Raw genomic sequence first — 15,254 nt, forward strand, 5'->3', positions numbered from 1 at the left:
GTCCTCTCCCCTCCATCTTGGTATTTTGTATATCACCATAGAACCTTCATCTGGCGATGGATGGAGATAGAGACAGAGACCCACACTGGAGTACTGGACTGAGCTCCCAAAGTCCCAATGAGGAACAGAAGGAGGGAGAAGATGAGCAAGGAAGTCAGGACCAAGAGGGGTGCACCCACCCACGGAGACAGTGGGGCTGATCTATTGGGAGCTCACCAAGGCCAGCTGGACTGTGACTGAAAAAGCAGGGGATAAAACCGGACTCTCTGAATATGGCGGACAATGAGGGCTGCTGAGAAGCCAAGGACAATGGCACTGGGTTTTGATCCTACTTCATGTTCTGGCTTCGTGGGAGCCTAGCCAGTTTGGATGTTCACCTTGGATCTTTTTTTACACATTGGAGGCATAGCTGGGTGGGGTCCTGCCCCCAGGAAACCTTCTTATACAGAGAAGACTTCTCTTTCAGGCCCTACTCTCCTACAATTACTGCACTGTCTTTTTGGCCCACGACTCTACTGCAACCCTAAACTTCCCAGTGTTCTACTCTTTGTTTTTGTCCCACTTGCTTTTGTTGTCATTGCACAGTTGCCTAAGAGTAATAACCATGCCACAGACTCAACATCAAACATCAACTATCCTCAAATTTTCTCTGCCAATGAAATTAGTTTGTTACTTTTTTGATTTAGCTTCATACAAGTTCTCAGCATAAGGGTATAATGCAACCAGATTATTTGCCAAAATATCAAACAAATGGCCTACAGCCCAATTGCTAACAAGAGCCTCTATTCCTTCCCTGAAACCTCACAAGCCAGGCCTCCCCTGCCCACATTACTCCCAGCACTACTGCTTTGCAGATTCTCTTGAGCTCTGTTTTTGCCAGTCCAATTCCAGAGTTCTCTAAAGTCCTTCAAAAAACAATGTGGTCAATTTCTTCACACAACACTCATTTCCTTCTGGTACCAATCTTGTTAGTCATTTTTCTGTTGCTGTGAAAAAGTGCTGGCTAATTGCAATTTAAGGAAGAAATTCGTTTATTAGGGCTTATGGGTTCCAGGGGGATACAGTCCACACTGGCAGGGAAGAAAAAAGGTATGATGGCAGGAGCAGGAAGCAGACTGATGACGGCATCTCATCCATACACAGAAGGGAGGGACAGGAAACAGAAGGTGATGGATTTCCTCCAACAAGGCCATTAACGCCTAAAGTTGACATAACTTCCCCAAACATCTATTGGAGATCTGGTGTTCAAATACATGAGCCCATGGGGGACATTTCTAATTCAAACCACCATAGCTCCTAATTGTCTGCCACTCTAATCTCAGGCAAGACAAGAATCACTTGCCTTCATAAAGTTCATGTCTGAATGCCACAGTGATACTGATTCCTTCTGGGATCTTCACGCCAGTGGTCTTTTCAACCTACTATCTTCTGTCTTACTAGATTCCCATTACTAATAGTAAAAGGAAATGTAAATGTCTTTTTCACACTTCAGCTAAACTGTTAGGTCCTCCTCCAGTCTTCCTCTATCAGCAGTAAAAATATTCCTTCTATAACCCCACAAGCTTAACTTTCATTTATTTTTATGGCGCTGGAGACAGAAGCAGAAGCCGCCTGATAGTTACACATGTGCTCTACCACTGAGCGATATGCTCAAATCTCTTTTCACATTTTCCTTAGAGGCAAAGTCTCACTGTGCTGCTAGGTGGGTGGTCTTCAACTTGCCAACTGAAATCCTCCTGTCTCAGCCTCCTGAGTAGCTGAGATTGTAGACTGCACCACCAGGGCCTGTTGCACAGACTTTACACTGGTTTTGTGTAGACCTAGAGTGCGTTCTGACTTTCACAGCAATTGTGTGAATGAAGTATAATTTAGTCAATTTCGTAGATTTTAAAACAGGCATAAAGTAACTAGCACTCTCTCCTCTCTCTTCCCAGCCCCTCTGAAGATCTCCTGACACTTCAATTTCTTAGATGAAGGGTATACAGCTTAGTGGTTCACTGGGAGAATGTTTGTCTAGCATGTTCAAAGCCTAAAGTTTGAGCCCTAGCACTACACAAAGTAAAAAAACAAACTGTACATGTCTTAAGGGGAGTATTACAAAGGCATCTTCTATGTTCAACAAAAGGGAGGAAAAGTCTTTTTCCTATTTGAAATAACAGCTTTACCCTTTTAGACCTTACTGATCATATTTTAAGCTATAACTGGTATGTTTTTACAGATATCACATATTTGTGCATATATATGTATAAATTTTATTAGTCTTACTACTGAGCTTATAAGCCCAAGAGTAGCTATCATGAATCTACTATGGAACATGGATGATTTCTATTGTGGTTTGATTAATAGTCAGTGAACAGCCTACCTCCCACTCCTATTTCTAAGCTCTTCGAATTTTGCATAACAAGATCAAGTGTTATAATTACCTAAGCCTTATCAATAAAATATTTAATACATACATAATATTCAACCCACTCAAGAAACTTAAAGTTCACAAGTCAACAAGGATGTTCTCTAACCATGTCCCAGGAGAAACAGTTATGAATACAGACACAGTCACTGCTCCATAGGACGGTAGAGGGCAGCAGAGCAACAGGAGTGTCCTAAAGAAAATCTGCTTCTTAAAATACAACTTCAAAATTAAAGCTTCGGAGGACAAGAGACTGTTTGAATATTATTAAAAAAAATAGCAGATATTTATATATATATATAAACATTTCATATACATCCAGATCCATGTATGCGTGTTTATACATACACAATTACAATGCATGGCCTCAAAATAATTACAATAATAATTAATTACTTAGTTTTCTCATTAAAACTATGAAAATTATTTCTGAACTATCTTCTTAAATGCAGGAAAGAAACAGTTTAGCCAGACAGCTTTATTTTTCTAAGGAAGTTGTGTTCATTACGATAGCCAACCCTAGACTTGATAGACCTTTTAAATTTTAAAACCAGTCAACTACAGGGTCTACAGCAGTTTGACTAAAAAGGTGACCCTTTGACATCTACTAATGTACAACACACGGAAGAAAACTTGTGAGTGAACTGCAGCTCTACTGCCATTTCTATGTCAGATTTCCTTCCGTTTGAGTACTGCTTATGAGAATGGGGAAACTACTATGAAAATTGGTATCTAATACAAATGCATAACTCACATGTCTCTAGAGTCTTGTGCTTGGGATCTGTTTACCTCTTTCAGGTTTTACAAGAATTGCAGAGATCCAGAGTAGCTATGCCAGCCATTAACACATGTACAAGTTAGTGAAAAAATGCTGTTGAAGCATACTTGAACCAATGTTCAACTGTTCTGTGTGCATTATCCCCTACTCCACCCCTGAGACATAATCTCTTCAGAATTAAGCAAAAGGTATTAAGAAACATTTTTTTCTAAATAAGCATCCAACAGATTTCTAAACCAGCTGAACTCAGAACTATAAACAATCATCTCTAATTTAAATCAAATTGAACCACAATGGTAAGACCATTATGAAATGAATTTTTAACCTAACTCAGTGTAGCTATACCTAAGAAATGTTATTCTGCTTTCAATAACAATGGTCCAAAATATTTTTTAAAGATAGTCATTGCTATCACGCCCAGTTCACAGAAATAATTCATGTATAAAGTTGATCTTGTCACACTTTTCCAATACTGCATTCATTAATACTTTTTTTCTCTGAAGAATGAAGCTCATTCTTAATTGTAATTTTCTCAGTGACTGAGTTAAAGGGCTAGCTCCATAAACCTATTTTTATATTTTCACTTGATACTATCATGTCTTCTCAACAGCAGCTCTGGCATGATTCTATTGTAAGATAACATGCTTATCAACTATAAGTGCACTCACTTCAGGGCACATCATAAAAGTATGCCCCCACTGGAAGCTGCTTAAACTACATCCACACTAGCGAAATACACAGCTCATGTTACAATACCACTGAAGAAAATTTACATTTCTCCAAAAGGTTAATTTTGAACCTCTTCAAATTCAAAATAGGAATACCAATGAGAAATCAACACACAAAACAGAACAAACCACAACGCAAAAATCATCTCAATTAACAAAGCCAGGCCTATCAATCTTCCCTGTTTGTACCTCAAATTTAAAATACATCTCAACAGTTTCTTATCTCCCATAATGTGTTTTTATAGCATAACCTTTATAACATAATAATAAGCATTTCACAAAAAAAGAGTTATAATAGAATATCTCACAAAACAATTTCTTAGACCACTATAATTTAATGCACACTGTGACTTTTTGTGTGAGGAGTATTAATTATATAGTATAAACCGTTTCTCATTTCCAAATAGGTATTTTCTTCCAAAGAAGAATGTTCCATAGAGTACTCCTCTATCAACACTATTCTAAACATAAAACCTTTGGAAAAATGGATTTATACTCTCACTGTATGTGTAAGCAGTGGTGAGGGACACCTAAATGAGGAAAGCCATTCTTAGAGCAAGCACTTTAGGATTTAAGTTGGTAGAACAATATGATTCTAAACCCAAAGCACATAACCTACCCCAGAGACAGACAATTTATAGTTTAGGGCTTCACTGTCTGGAGTGGTGGCCATCAGCCACAATGCACCTAACTACTAAGTGCATCAAGTGTAGTATCCAAATTGAAATGCCCATGAGACTTCAAAAAACATAATATGTAGCAAAATACCAATAATTTTACTATCAATTATATGCTGAAATGGTATTTGGTTATGTTATGTCTACTTTTCAAACCCTCTAATGTAATATTAGGAAAACAAAATCATATGCTCACTTAAGACTAAACTTGATCTTGTTGCTAAACTTTTGAAGTTAAAAAAAAACAAAAAAAACCTTGAGTGTCCCTACATGACAAGCACACAAGAGTACAAAATAGTGAAGAAAACGGTAAGTGTATTTCTTTCACAAAGTATTCACATCCAGTCAAGTTGTAAACAAAGGCCGTAATGGTAAAAGTCGTCTGGGAGACAAATACGAAGATGTCTCTCAGAATACCTCAAGTTCTCCAAGCCTCCTGCAATCTGTTGACCTCATGTCCACAGCAGAGTCTAGTGCAGTGGGATTTACAGTTTCCCTGGTAACTGAGATTTGCAACCATCCATACACTCTACTCTCTGACCCTGACCATCTGAGGAATTATTCATACTGGCCTTCTCTCCTTAATTTAGCTATTCTATTTCTTCTGGGAAGAACCTAAATAGCTAATCTATTTAAAATGTTTTTTTTCCTGAAGCATTTTTTTTAGTTCCAAAATTTTTTTTATTAAAAATTTTTATTAAAAATTTCTGCCTCCTCCCCGCCTCCCTTTTCCCTCCCCCTCCCCCCACTCCCCACACCCCATTCTCCTCCCCCTCCCTCTCCAGTCCAAAGAACAGTCAGAGTTCCCTGCCCTGTGGGCAGTCCAAGGTCCTCCCCCCCTCCATCCAGGTCTAGGAAGGTGAACATCCAAACAGGCTAGGCTTCCACAAAGCCAGTACATGCAATAGGATCAAAACTCAGTGCCATTGTCCTTGGCTTCTCAGCAGCCCTCCATATTCACTGAGTCCGGTTTTATCCCATGCATTTTCAGTCACAGTCCAGCTGGCCTTGGTGAGCTCCCAATAGATCAGCCCCACTGTCTCAGTGAAGCATTTTTAAAGGAAACAAAACAACATTATAAAACTGCCATCTCTTTTTAATCTATAGAATCACATGCATAAATTATTTTAAGCCTACAGAATCACAAAATATTGAAACCTTTACTTCCATTTCTGAGCTATCCAATCCAATTACAAGCTGGTATATCTTGTACATGTCTCTTATTCCATTTTAGGATCTAATCACAACACAACAGCTCTTCCCTCATCCCCTGGTTAGTAGAATGATGGCAATCAATCAACAGGTATACAGGAAAAGTAACCTCCTTGCCACTATGCTAAACACATGAAATTCACAATATAAGCATAAATTATTATCCCTTCTAATGTGCAATACAGATGAACTAAGACAAATGTGAGGAACCTCTCACTAAAAGTTCAAGTTGATGGCTTCTAAGAGAGCCATTTAGGAAAAAACTTCAAATCCACCCTGAACAGGTTCCAAACAAACCTAAGTTTTTGTTTTTTTTTTATTTTATTAATTTATTTATTTATTAAAGATTTCTGTCTCTTCCCCGCCACCGCCTCCCATTTCCCTCCCCCTCCCCCAATTAATTCTCCCCCCAGCCCGAAAAGCAATCAGGGTTCCCTGTCCTGTGGGAAGTCCAAGGAACCCCCACCTCCATCCAGGTCTAGTAAGTTGAGCATCCAAACTGCCTAGGCTCCCACAAAGCCAGTGTGTGCAGTAGGAACAGAAACCCATTGCCATTGTTCTTGAGTTCTCAGTAGTCCTCATTGTCCGCTATGTTCAGCGAGTCCGGTTTTATCCCAGGCTTTTCCAGACCCAGGCCAGCTGGCCTTGCTGAGTTCCCAATAGAACATCCCCATTGTCTCAGTGTGTGGGTGCACCCCTCGCGGTCCTGAGTTCCATGCTCGTGCTCCGTCTCCTTCTGCTCCTGATTTGGACCTTGAGATTTCAGTCCTGTGCTCCAATTTGGGTCTCTGTCTCCTTTCATCGCTTGCTGAAGGTTAATATTCAGGAGGATGCCTATAATGTTTTTCTTTGGGTTCTCCTTATTTAGCTTCTCTAGGATCACTAATTATAAGCTCAATGTTCTTGGTTTATGGCTAGAAACCAAATATGAGTGAGTACATCCCATGTTCCTCTTTTTGGGTCTGGCTTACCTCACTCAGGATAGTGTTTTCTTAATGACTTAACTGTCAGAACGTACTAAAACTGAAAAATCATGCAGGGTTTGGGAGAAGGCTCAGTTGTTAAAGTGCTTGCATACAAGTAAGACAGAGAACTGGAGTTCAGATCCCCAGCACCCACATAAATGATGGGAGGAGAAGGCAAGCAGATCTCAGGCTAGCCAGACCTGGGCTCAAGTATGGGTTCAGGTGGGAGATCTCAATGAACAACAAACAACAGACCAAGACTGCCAATCTCTACCTCTGGCCTTCATATACACACCCATCTGAAATATCTCTGCATACACATGCATGCATACTGCATATACACAGACATGAAAAAATATACAAGCTGGGTGTGGTGACGTATGCCTTTAATCCCAGCACCTGTGAGGTAGAGGGGCATCGGAACTCTCTTGAGTTTGAGGCCAACCTGATCTATGCAATGAATTCCAAGTTCCTCACAGCTACACACTGAGACTGTGTCCAAAAACAAAGAAAATAAGTACTTTTAAAAAAGGAACATCACAAATTTAATGAAATTCAAGAAATTTTATGTGTTTAAAACTTAAAATTAAAAGGCAATTTTAAGCAAGTATATTTTAAAAAACCAAAAGTATGACAAATGGTGTTTGGACAGTTAATTTTCTGAATGCTTGGTATTAAGAATGTTTAAAATTCCATTATTGTCTTAATGTTACTTGATTTTACCCAATTTACATACTAATAATAATTATTAATTAAATGCCTTTTGAAAATTTATAGCCCTGTCAATTTTTAAGACATTAAAGTTAACACAACAATCTATAGAAATACACTTACTACTTTTAACAGATCAATTACAGAATGTCAAAATAATTTTTATTTAAAATAAGACTACCATAGATAGCTTCTCTTCAATTAGTTTTTAATGAATACCTGGAAAGTTTTAGTTCTCTAAGTATACAGATTAAAGATACATATCACAATTTGTAAGTTACTAATGCATGTGTATGTAAATGTATGAACCATTAGCTAAATCCATTAACCAAAAAGCTACAATTCAAATTGCTCCCCCAAAAAAGTTCTTTGCACATAATGCCTCAAGTCTAAATTCCCATACAATGCACAAACGACTGAAGACATATGAAGTTACTGTAAAGCCAAGGAGCATATGAAATTTGAGCACATTTCCCTTTTGGAAGCTCAGTCCCATCACGATGGTATCTACATCCACATCACCTACGGGTATAACCCAATACTGGACTCTCAGAGGCCAGAGAGACGGCTCAGTAGTGAAGAGCACGTGATGCTCCTGCAGGGGATCCAACATCAGTCCCCAGCACCCACAGGGAAGTTCACAGCTATCTTATCTCCAGTGCCGGGGGATGTGTCACCCTCTGCTGACCTCCATGAGCACCAGGCACACATGTGGTATTCATAAAGACAAGCAAGCAAATATTCATACACATGAGATAAAAACCTAATTTTCTTATCTTAAATCTGAAACATACCTGTTCTCAAGCATTTCAAGTAAGAGATCCTCCTAACATAAATACGGCATGCCAATAAATACACCTTATACTTGCACACGCATCCATCTCTATAGCTAGGCCCCTTTCTGACGCTATAGACAGAAGAGTTTAATTGATTTGCATCTAAAAGTGGTTAACACTCCAATAATTTATGTTTTATAATATAGACTCACATAGACCCTAACTTGATGGTATGGAGTCTACGGAAAGTAGAATCCAAATTGTGTCTCCCTTCCATTCTCGAGCCCTACATGTTCAACAGAATCACTGATTTTTCTAAGTTACATATGAAAAACTCCAAAATCTTAAGATATAGTCAACATTGCTGAGGAAGGATTTAAGTAGTTTCCACACTAATACACATTTAATTTGACTATATTCTAATATTTGGAACTAGCTACGTCTTTATAGAAAATATATCTAATAAATATTTCTGAACTACTGATTATATTACACAGTCATAAACATGCAATTGTCAATTAATTAGAAAATTCAACTATTCAGGATTAAGAGTCAACTAGGATTGACAGTTTATAATGTACAATGTAATAAAAGCTAGCATGCAGGAGCTAACCACACCCATGTACTCTAAGTGCTTTAGTTTATTCTTTCATTTAATATCGTAAGAACCCTATTAATAAGATGATATAAGTACACTACCAATGAGTGATTCACTTTTAGTAAGTGGCAGTCTTCATTCAGAATCAGACTGACTTTTTAGTGATTAAACCGTAAACTGCAGGAAAAGAGAAAAAATGAGAGACACAAATGTCTTAAATCACTAAACTGTCTAACCTCAAGAAGACTAACTCAATTGATTTTGAAGTTAATTTTAAAGTCAGGATTTTTAAAGTAAATCTATCTACTTGCTGAGAATATGCAACTCCCTGGATTTCATCCAGACAAATGTTCACACACCCGTAAACATATATCCATATACACAGACAACAGAACAATGAAGTGAATTTTTCCCTCATTTATGTCTTTTAACCTAATGAGTTGCATTCTCCTATCCCATATCATACACATTTCTACAGAAACACCAAACTGTCCTGGAATCATCTACTTCCTTTCTGTCTATCAGCACACTGCAAGCATGTTGCGGGCAAGACACTGCCAAGTGTGTTCCCAAGTGTTTATAAAGTACCTAAAAATAGTCAAACTGTTCTTACAGAATTGCATTATGTGATAGCTTATTTTCTACCATCTTCTAAACATTTATCAGAAGATAAAGTCTTGGTACAAAGGCACAGGCAGTGTGGCCGAATCCCAAAGACAAATGGGGCCCTAAAAGGGTCAAAATTTCTATCTTCTAATTCTTCAATATTCTCAACCTCTCAGGAAAATCGTAGGAAGAAAAAATGAGACACAATTGGCAATTATCGTCAAAAAGAATATGGAATTTCAAAATTAAATTATGCTTGCTGAGTCAAGTATCATATAAACTTGGTCCCTTTGACCTTCTAACTAGAAATGTCTTGGACTTTAAAAAAACTGGCAATTCTTAACCTCTGAAACTCTCATTCTAAAAACTCAGCTCTCAAATCAGAAATGGGTTTGCATCCTTAAAATTTAGGAGAGTGAAAGAATTAGATCAGGAATCTGAGGCCACTCTCAACTAGATTGTATGATCCTGGCTCCTCATCCTGGAGAGAAAAAGTTTAGTTCTTCAAATTCAAGTAAGATAGTACAGAGTCCCCAAAATAACAGTAACTCTGGTATACATATATATTCTAAAAAACAAGTTCTACCAGTAATGAGGGACATTTTTAACAGTCAAATTTACATGATGACATCAACCAAACTAGTTAATGCAATAATTTATAAAGAAAAAAACAAAACTACAAACGGGATAAAAACAAGCACCACACTATGATTAACAACCAGGTAGAGTCATTATCTTAAAGTCTAAAATCTTTTAACTCTAAAACTGAGTGTACTCAATCAAAGAGTGAGTATGAGCCAAGTCCTGTTAATACTATGGAATGCTAATATTACCATCATTCATAGATCAACAGGTTGGGGGGGGCACTTACATGAAGAAAATTCTGTTTCCTTACTCATTAGCATCCCTAAGTCAAGACAACTGTGCCCTATTCAAAGACTGTTTTCTAAAGTAGAGGCCGATTTTTTAAGAGTCATAAGGGTTCCTAAATTAGGATATTATAACACAAGTCCAAAAGGCAGCCCTTTAAATGAATAGCACATATTAACATAGCTACTGCCTATGTCTGTAACAGCAAGCAGAGCTGACTAAAAACTCCAATGTACACTTCCTCTAAATCACAGTACACTTCCCTACACTGCTTAGTTTACAGGGTTCTAAGATAAGCTATCATCCGCCTCCACTTGAACACTATACAAGCTCTCCTTCAAACCTATTTCCTTCTCCTATGTAAAAATTAATGTGTGTTCCTGAAACTAATCAACAACTCACTCTAATGCTACAATGAAATTCTCAAATGTAAACTATTTTGGAAATCGACGTTTACATAGCTTTCAGTCTCCTATTGGATTTGGTCTAGACAAAAAGCCCTCTAGACCTACAAATACTCCTTCGGTATTGAACATAAACTAAGTCATGGCAGTAAAATGCTACTATCACCCCCAGGATATCCAAGTATCCCGAAGTCATACGCACCACCCACCACCTACAATCCTCCTTAATGGCTTATAAGAACAACATACCAATTCAGTAGAGAATCTCCTATTAACAGAGGTAACCGGGCTAAGAACTGTCTTAGAACCAAATATTTGCAGAGTACGGATATGCAAACTATGGATTAGATAGCATAGCACCTATCACACTGCATTCCATGTAGATCAGAAACTTGCCTTCCAGCACTGGAAATGTACTGAAATTCTCAGTCTGTAAGTGGCACTCAATCTCAACATAATTTTGTCTCCCTCAGAACCAACTACCCTGACTCACCTACCAATTATAGGATTTTCTTTCTTCTGCATTACAGTACAGACATTTGAACGTATCTAAAGAAATTTGCACATATCTCTCCTTTTTAATAAATAATGGTAGAACATCAGCTTTATAAGAACCAGTGTCTGAGCAATCTAAGACTTATTCCTCAACCTTTCCCATCAGCAATCATTAAATGAACAACATCTTGCAGCATTTTGATATTACCCAGACATTTACTCTCCTAGACTGGTGGCTTTTCTTTTCTTTCTTTCCAAATCAGTGATTATCACGTCTGCTTCTCTTGCATGAAAAGTGAATTTATCATTTTTTTCATCCTCTTTAGAAAGTAGGAATCTAAACTAGTCTCATATCCAGGGAACAGAACTTACAAAGAAATTAGTAGCTCCTAAGCATGTCGTGAAAAAAGACACACTGGAGAAACCCGGGGCTACTTGTTTCAACAGCCAGGGGACAGCAGACGCAATACGTATTTCAAAGGTAAATCCTGGGTCCCGGAGAACAAGGTTTTCTAAAATAAGCAGGGGCAGCGTGAAGGACGTCCAACAACTGGAAGGCTGTGTGTGGATAGCATCTGGGCTCAACCCAAAGATCCAAAGGTTGTCTGGGCTCAAATGTGGCTGGAAGGGGATGCTGCCGCAGGGTGGGTTTTAAGATGGTGCCTTCTCCCGGAGGCCAGGAGGCGTGGACCCGAAGGCTTCAGGGCTCCAGGCTAGTGTCCGAAGGGTTTCCGGACTCGCGGCTCAAGTTTCAACGGAGAGAAAGGAGGAGGCGGCAACGTGCATCCCGGCATCCTAACCTCTCTCAGCCCACAAGTCCGCGCTCTCCGCTTCTTCGGCGCACCAGCTCGGAAGTAACGGTTCCCGGGGCGTGCGGGGCTCCGCGCACCGAGCTCCACCGCTGGCCCCGGGGGCCCAGCGCGAAGATCCGCGTGGCCTCGGGGGCGGGAAGCCAGCGGCCGGCGCCTCGTTCGCTCTCCCTGCCCTTCCCGGGCCTCGCCCGGGGCGCGGCGAAAAGTTTTCCAGGCAAAGTCCGCGGCGGCCGCTCGCGCAGTCAACCGCCCGCTACAACCGCCTCGCCTCGCCTGGCCGCCCGGATGAGCGGCCCGCGCCCGTCCGCCCCGCCGCGTCTCCCTCTGCCCCGCGCCCACCCGCTTCACTTACCACAGAGCCGGGAGAAGAGCAGCAGGGGGATGAGCAGCAGGAGCAGCGGCGGCGGCGTCGGGGCCGGCAGCAGCAGCAGCAGCCCGGCCGCGGAAGGAGAAGCCGAGGAAAGTTGTGTTTTGCCGCCTCCAGGACACAACGGGGCCGGGCCCGGGGTCCGCGCCATGCCCGCCCTGCCCCGGCCCACCCGCTCGCCCGCGCCCCGGCGCCTCTGGCTCTGGGTGGCGGCGGCGGCGGCGGCCGCGGCGTGGAAGGGCCAGCGCGCGTGTCCTCAACCCCCGGCTCCTGCGCCGTCGCCGCCCGCCGCCACTCGGCCGAGCGCTCGCGGCTGCCTCGACTCCGCCGTCGCCGACGCCACTGCCGAGGCTGAAGCGGGAGCCGCCCGCCGCCGCCGCCGCCACTCCCCTCCCCGCGGTCCCCGCCCGCCGCGAACTCCTGGGAACTCGGAACGCACCACCCCGCCCTGCGGGAGGGGGAGCCGCCGCCGACCCTCACCGCCCGGACGAGCCCGCCCTCCTTCCCTGCCGCCCGGCTGCCCGGACGCCCAGCCGCCCGCCGAGGCCCCTCCCACCGCCCTGCCCTCACGCTCCTCCCCTTTCAAAAAAAAAAGAAAAAAAAAAACTTCATCCACTTGGAAAACCGGGCTTTTCCCGAGGCAGAGCTATCTGGACCAGGGTAGGCGGCCCCGCCCCTCGGCCCCGCCTCGTCTCTCCCCTTCGCAGCGCTGGAGATGGTCTCTCCCACTCCGCCCCTCTCGGGGCCGTGGCGGCCGGGGCACACGGAGGCACAGCCGGGTGGAGGGCTGCGGGACTCCCAGTCGTGGCTCCCTCTTCTCCCGAGTGGTGCGGTTCCCCAGCCGGACCAGGGACGACAAGGGGTGGTGCGGGGAAGGCAGGATTCAGATACCCACTCTCCGGGGACCGGAGCGGGAGGTGCCTGTTTGGGAAGCTGGATGCCTGCCGCCCGCTGGACCAGCCAGCATTCTCCCTCTTCGCCCCGGCACGAGACTGAAGGGAGACACTCCAGTCCTTCCTCCTGCCCGGGGCATCCCGGCTCTCCGCTGTCCCGAGCCTGCGTTAGCCCAGGCATTTAGCCGGCTTCTTTCTCTGGGAGGGCGGTTTGGTGGAAGGGTCAGCGGAACTGGCGGAGGACACTAGGGGCCCCGAAAGGTTTGCTTTCTAGCTCTTGCTTCTCTCGGGCCGCCGGGTTGTCCACTTTCTGCGCCAGGCGACCGGCAACAGGAGGCCATGGATTTCTCCCTTCCGAAGGCTTCGAGTGCGGTCGTGTTTTTTCTTTGATCGTTTGCATGTTCGCACGTGTCATTTTATTTTCTTCTTTCTCTTTGAGCTATCCGCAGAAAAGTGAGCTCGGGAAGTATTAAACATTTACCCTTAAGAGGAGCTTTTTTGAGTCACCATAACCCTCCCTCAACCCCAAATGGTTGTCTGCCTGCCCTCATCTATCCACCACACACACACAGCCAGAGTGACTTGACCTTGAAGCCCCAGCCACCTTAGCGTCTTAGGAGGAAGGGGAAGGATGGAGGGTTTGTGCCCTCTGCGGGGGCAGTGGAAGCGGAGGACACCGTCCCAAGGCCTGACACCATTAATTTTCCTTAGGTCCTGAAATCTCCACCAGATGCGCTCTGATGAGAATAAGAGCAGCCACCAGAGATGAGCCTGTAGCAGCTAAACTAAAGCTTGCATTGTGCCCAAGAGAACACTGTGCTCAGACTTTGAATTACGGGATCTCTTCACCTTCACACACTGATTTATGATGTTTTACTCACCTCCAAGACCACACAGCATCCTACCCAGTCAGTCTCTCAGTCTCCCCTCCCCTTCCCCGCCCCCCCCCCCATCTTCCTCCTCACCTGTTTCCTATGTTGTCTCCCAGCACTGGGGCTACTTCTATTATTCATTATCACCACCCCTTCCCCCTTTTTCTCCTTCCATCAGCCCAGCCTTCCTGCAATCAGTCCTTTCTATCACCTATCCTCAAGGTTCGCTTATGAATAAACCTTACCCTGCATTGCTGGGGAGATCCCCTGATGATGCTCATAATTGACAAAATGTAGCTATTGTGACATTCCTCAGCTGTGCTGACACCACTGTTTCCCTTAAGAACATTTCTTTCCCCATTTTCACATTCCCTAAACCTAATTTCACTGCTAAATTTAGGCAGAGCCCACTGCTGCAACTACTAGCTAATTATCTGTTTAGATAGCACTTTAACACGTTGTTGCGATTCAGTTAAATGTTAAACAACCAAAATTTTAATATTGTTAGCCAATTTCATTTCCCCAGTCTTTCCCTGATGGGTCCAGATTCCAGGAAAAGTAATTTAGCTAACATTTTCAAAGGTGCCAAAGGCTTAATTCAGGGGCTATTGTGCAATTTGCTGCAAAAACCATAGGAAAGTAACAGGTTGAGGATATCTCAAAAGGATGATGTGGAACTTCTAAACCATTTCCTCCATATATGGAGACAGTGAATAGTTGCTTGCTGTGATCATATTCTCTCCCCTAAATTGAAACAAGAACATGAAAGAACAGTACTTATAGGTATGATATGAGTATAAAGAGCATTGTGCTGGTGTTTTGTGTGAATACATACTTTATGCTCTAATAATAATAATCTGTGTTGCTGTGGCATCTCCAGCCGGAGGTGTCAAAGCTCATGTTCATGTCACACGGAAGGTGGCAATTACTATTATCCCGACTTGACAGCTGGAAGAACCTAGGCGCAGAGGTTAAGTGTGCTCTGCAAACCTTGCCAGGCATGTGCCTGTTTTATTCTGCCAGACTGCCTCCCTGCCTTCCAGTGGTCAACCCTGAGCCCTCGGGATACTCTTTGAAGTAAAA

At 42.8% G+C, this 15,254-nt stretch overlaps 1 protein-coding gene across 2 annotated transcripts in view; it reads right to left on the minus strand.

Moving 5' to 3' along the window:
- The window catches only part of Nectin3 (nectin cell adhesion molecule 3), a 105,878-nt gene extending 93,070 nt beyond the window's left edge, over positions 1-12,808 (minus strand). Inside the window, exon 1 of one of the 2 annotated variants that reach the window (XM_075963989.1) lies at positions 12,392-12,808. In XM_075963989.1, coding sequence (XP_075820104.1) covers positions 12,392-12,557 — 166 coding nt within the window. In that variant the 5' untranslated portion in view covers positions 12,558-12,808. The remainder of the gene's footprint in view (positions 1-12,391) is intronic. The other variant, XM_075963988.1, reaches the window with a different exon arrangement.
- Between the last annotated feature and the right edge of the window lie 2,446 nt (positions 12,809-15,254).

This window comes from Microtus pennsylvanicus, chromosome 1 (genome assembly GCF_037038515.1).
Source record: "Microtus pennsylvanicus isolate mMicPen1 chromosome 1, mMicPen1.hap1, whole genome shotgun sequence".
In the NCBI taxonomy this organism is placed as follows: Eukaryota; Metazoa; Chordata; class Mammalia; order Rodentia; family Cricetidae; genus Microtus; species Microtus pennsylvanicus.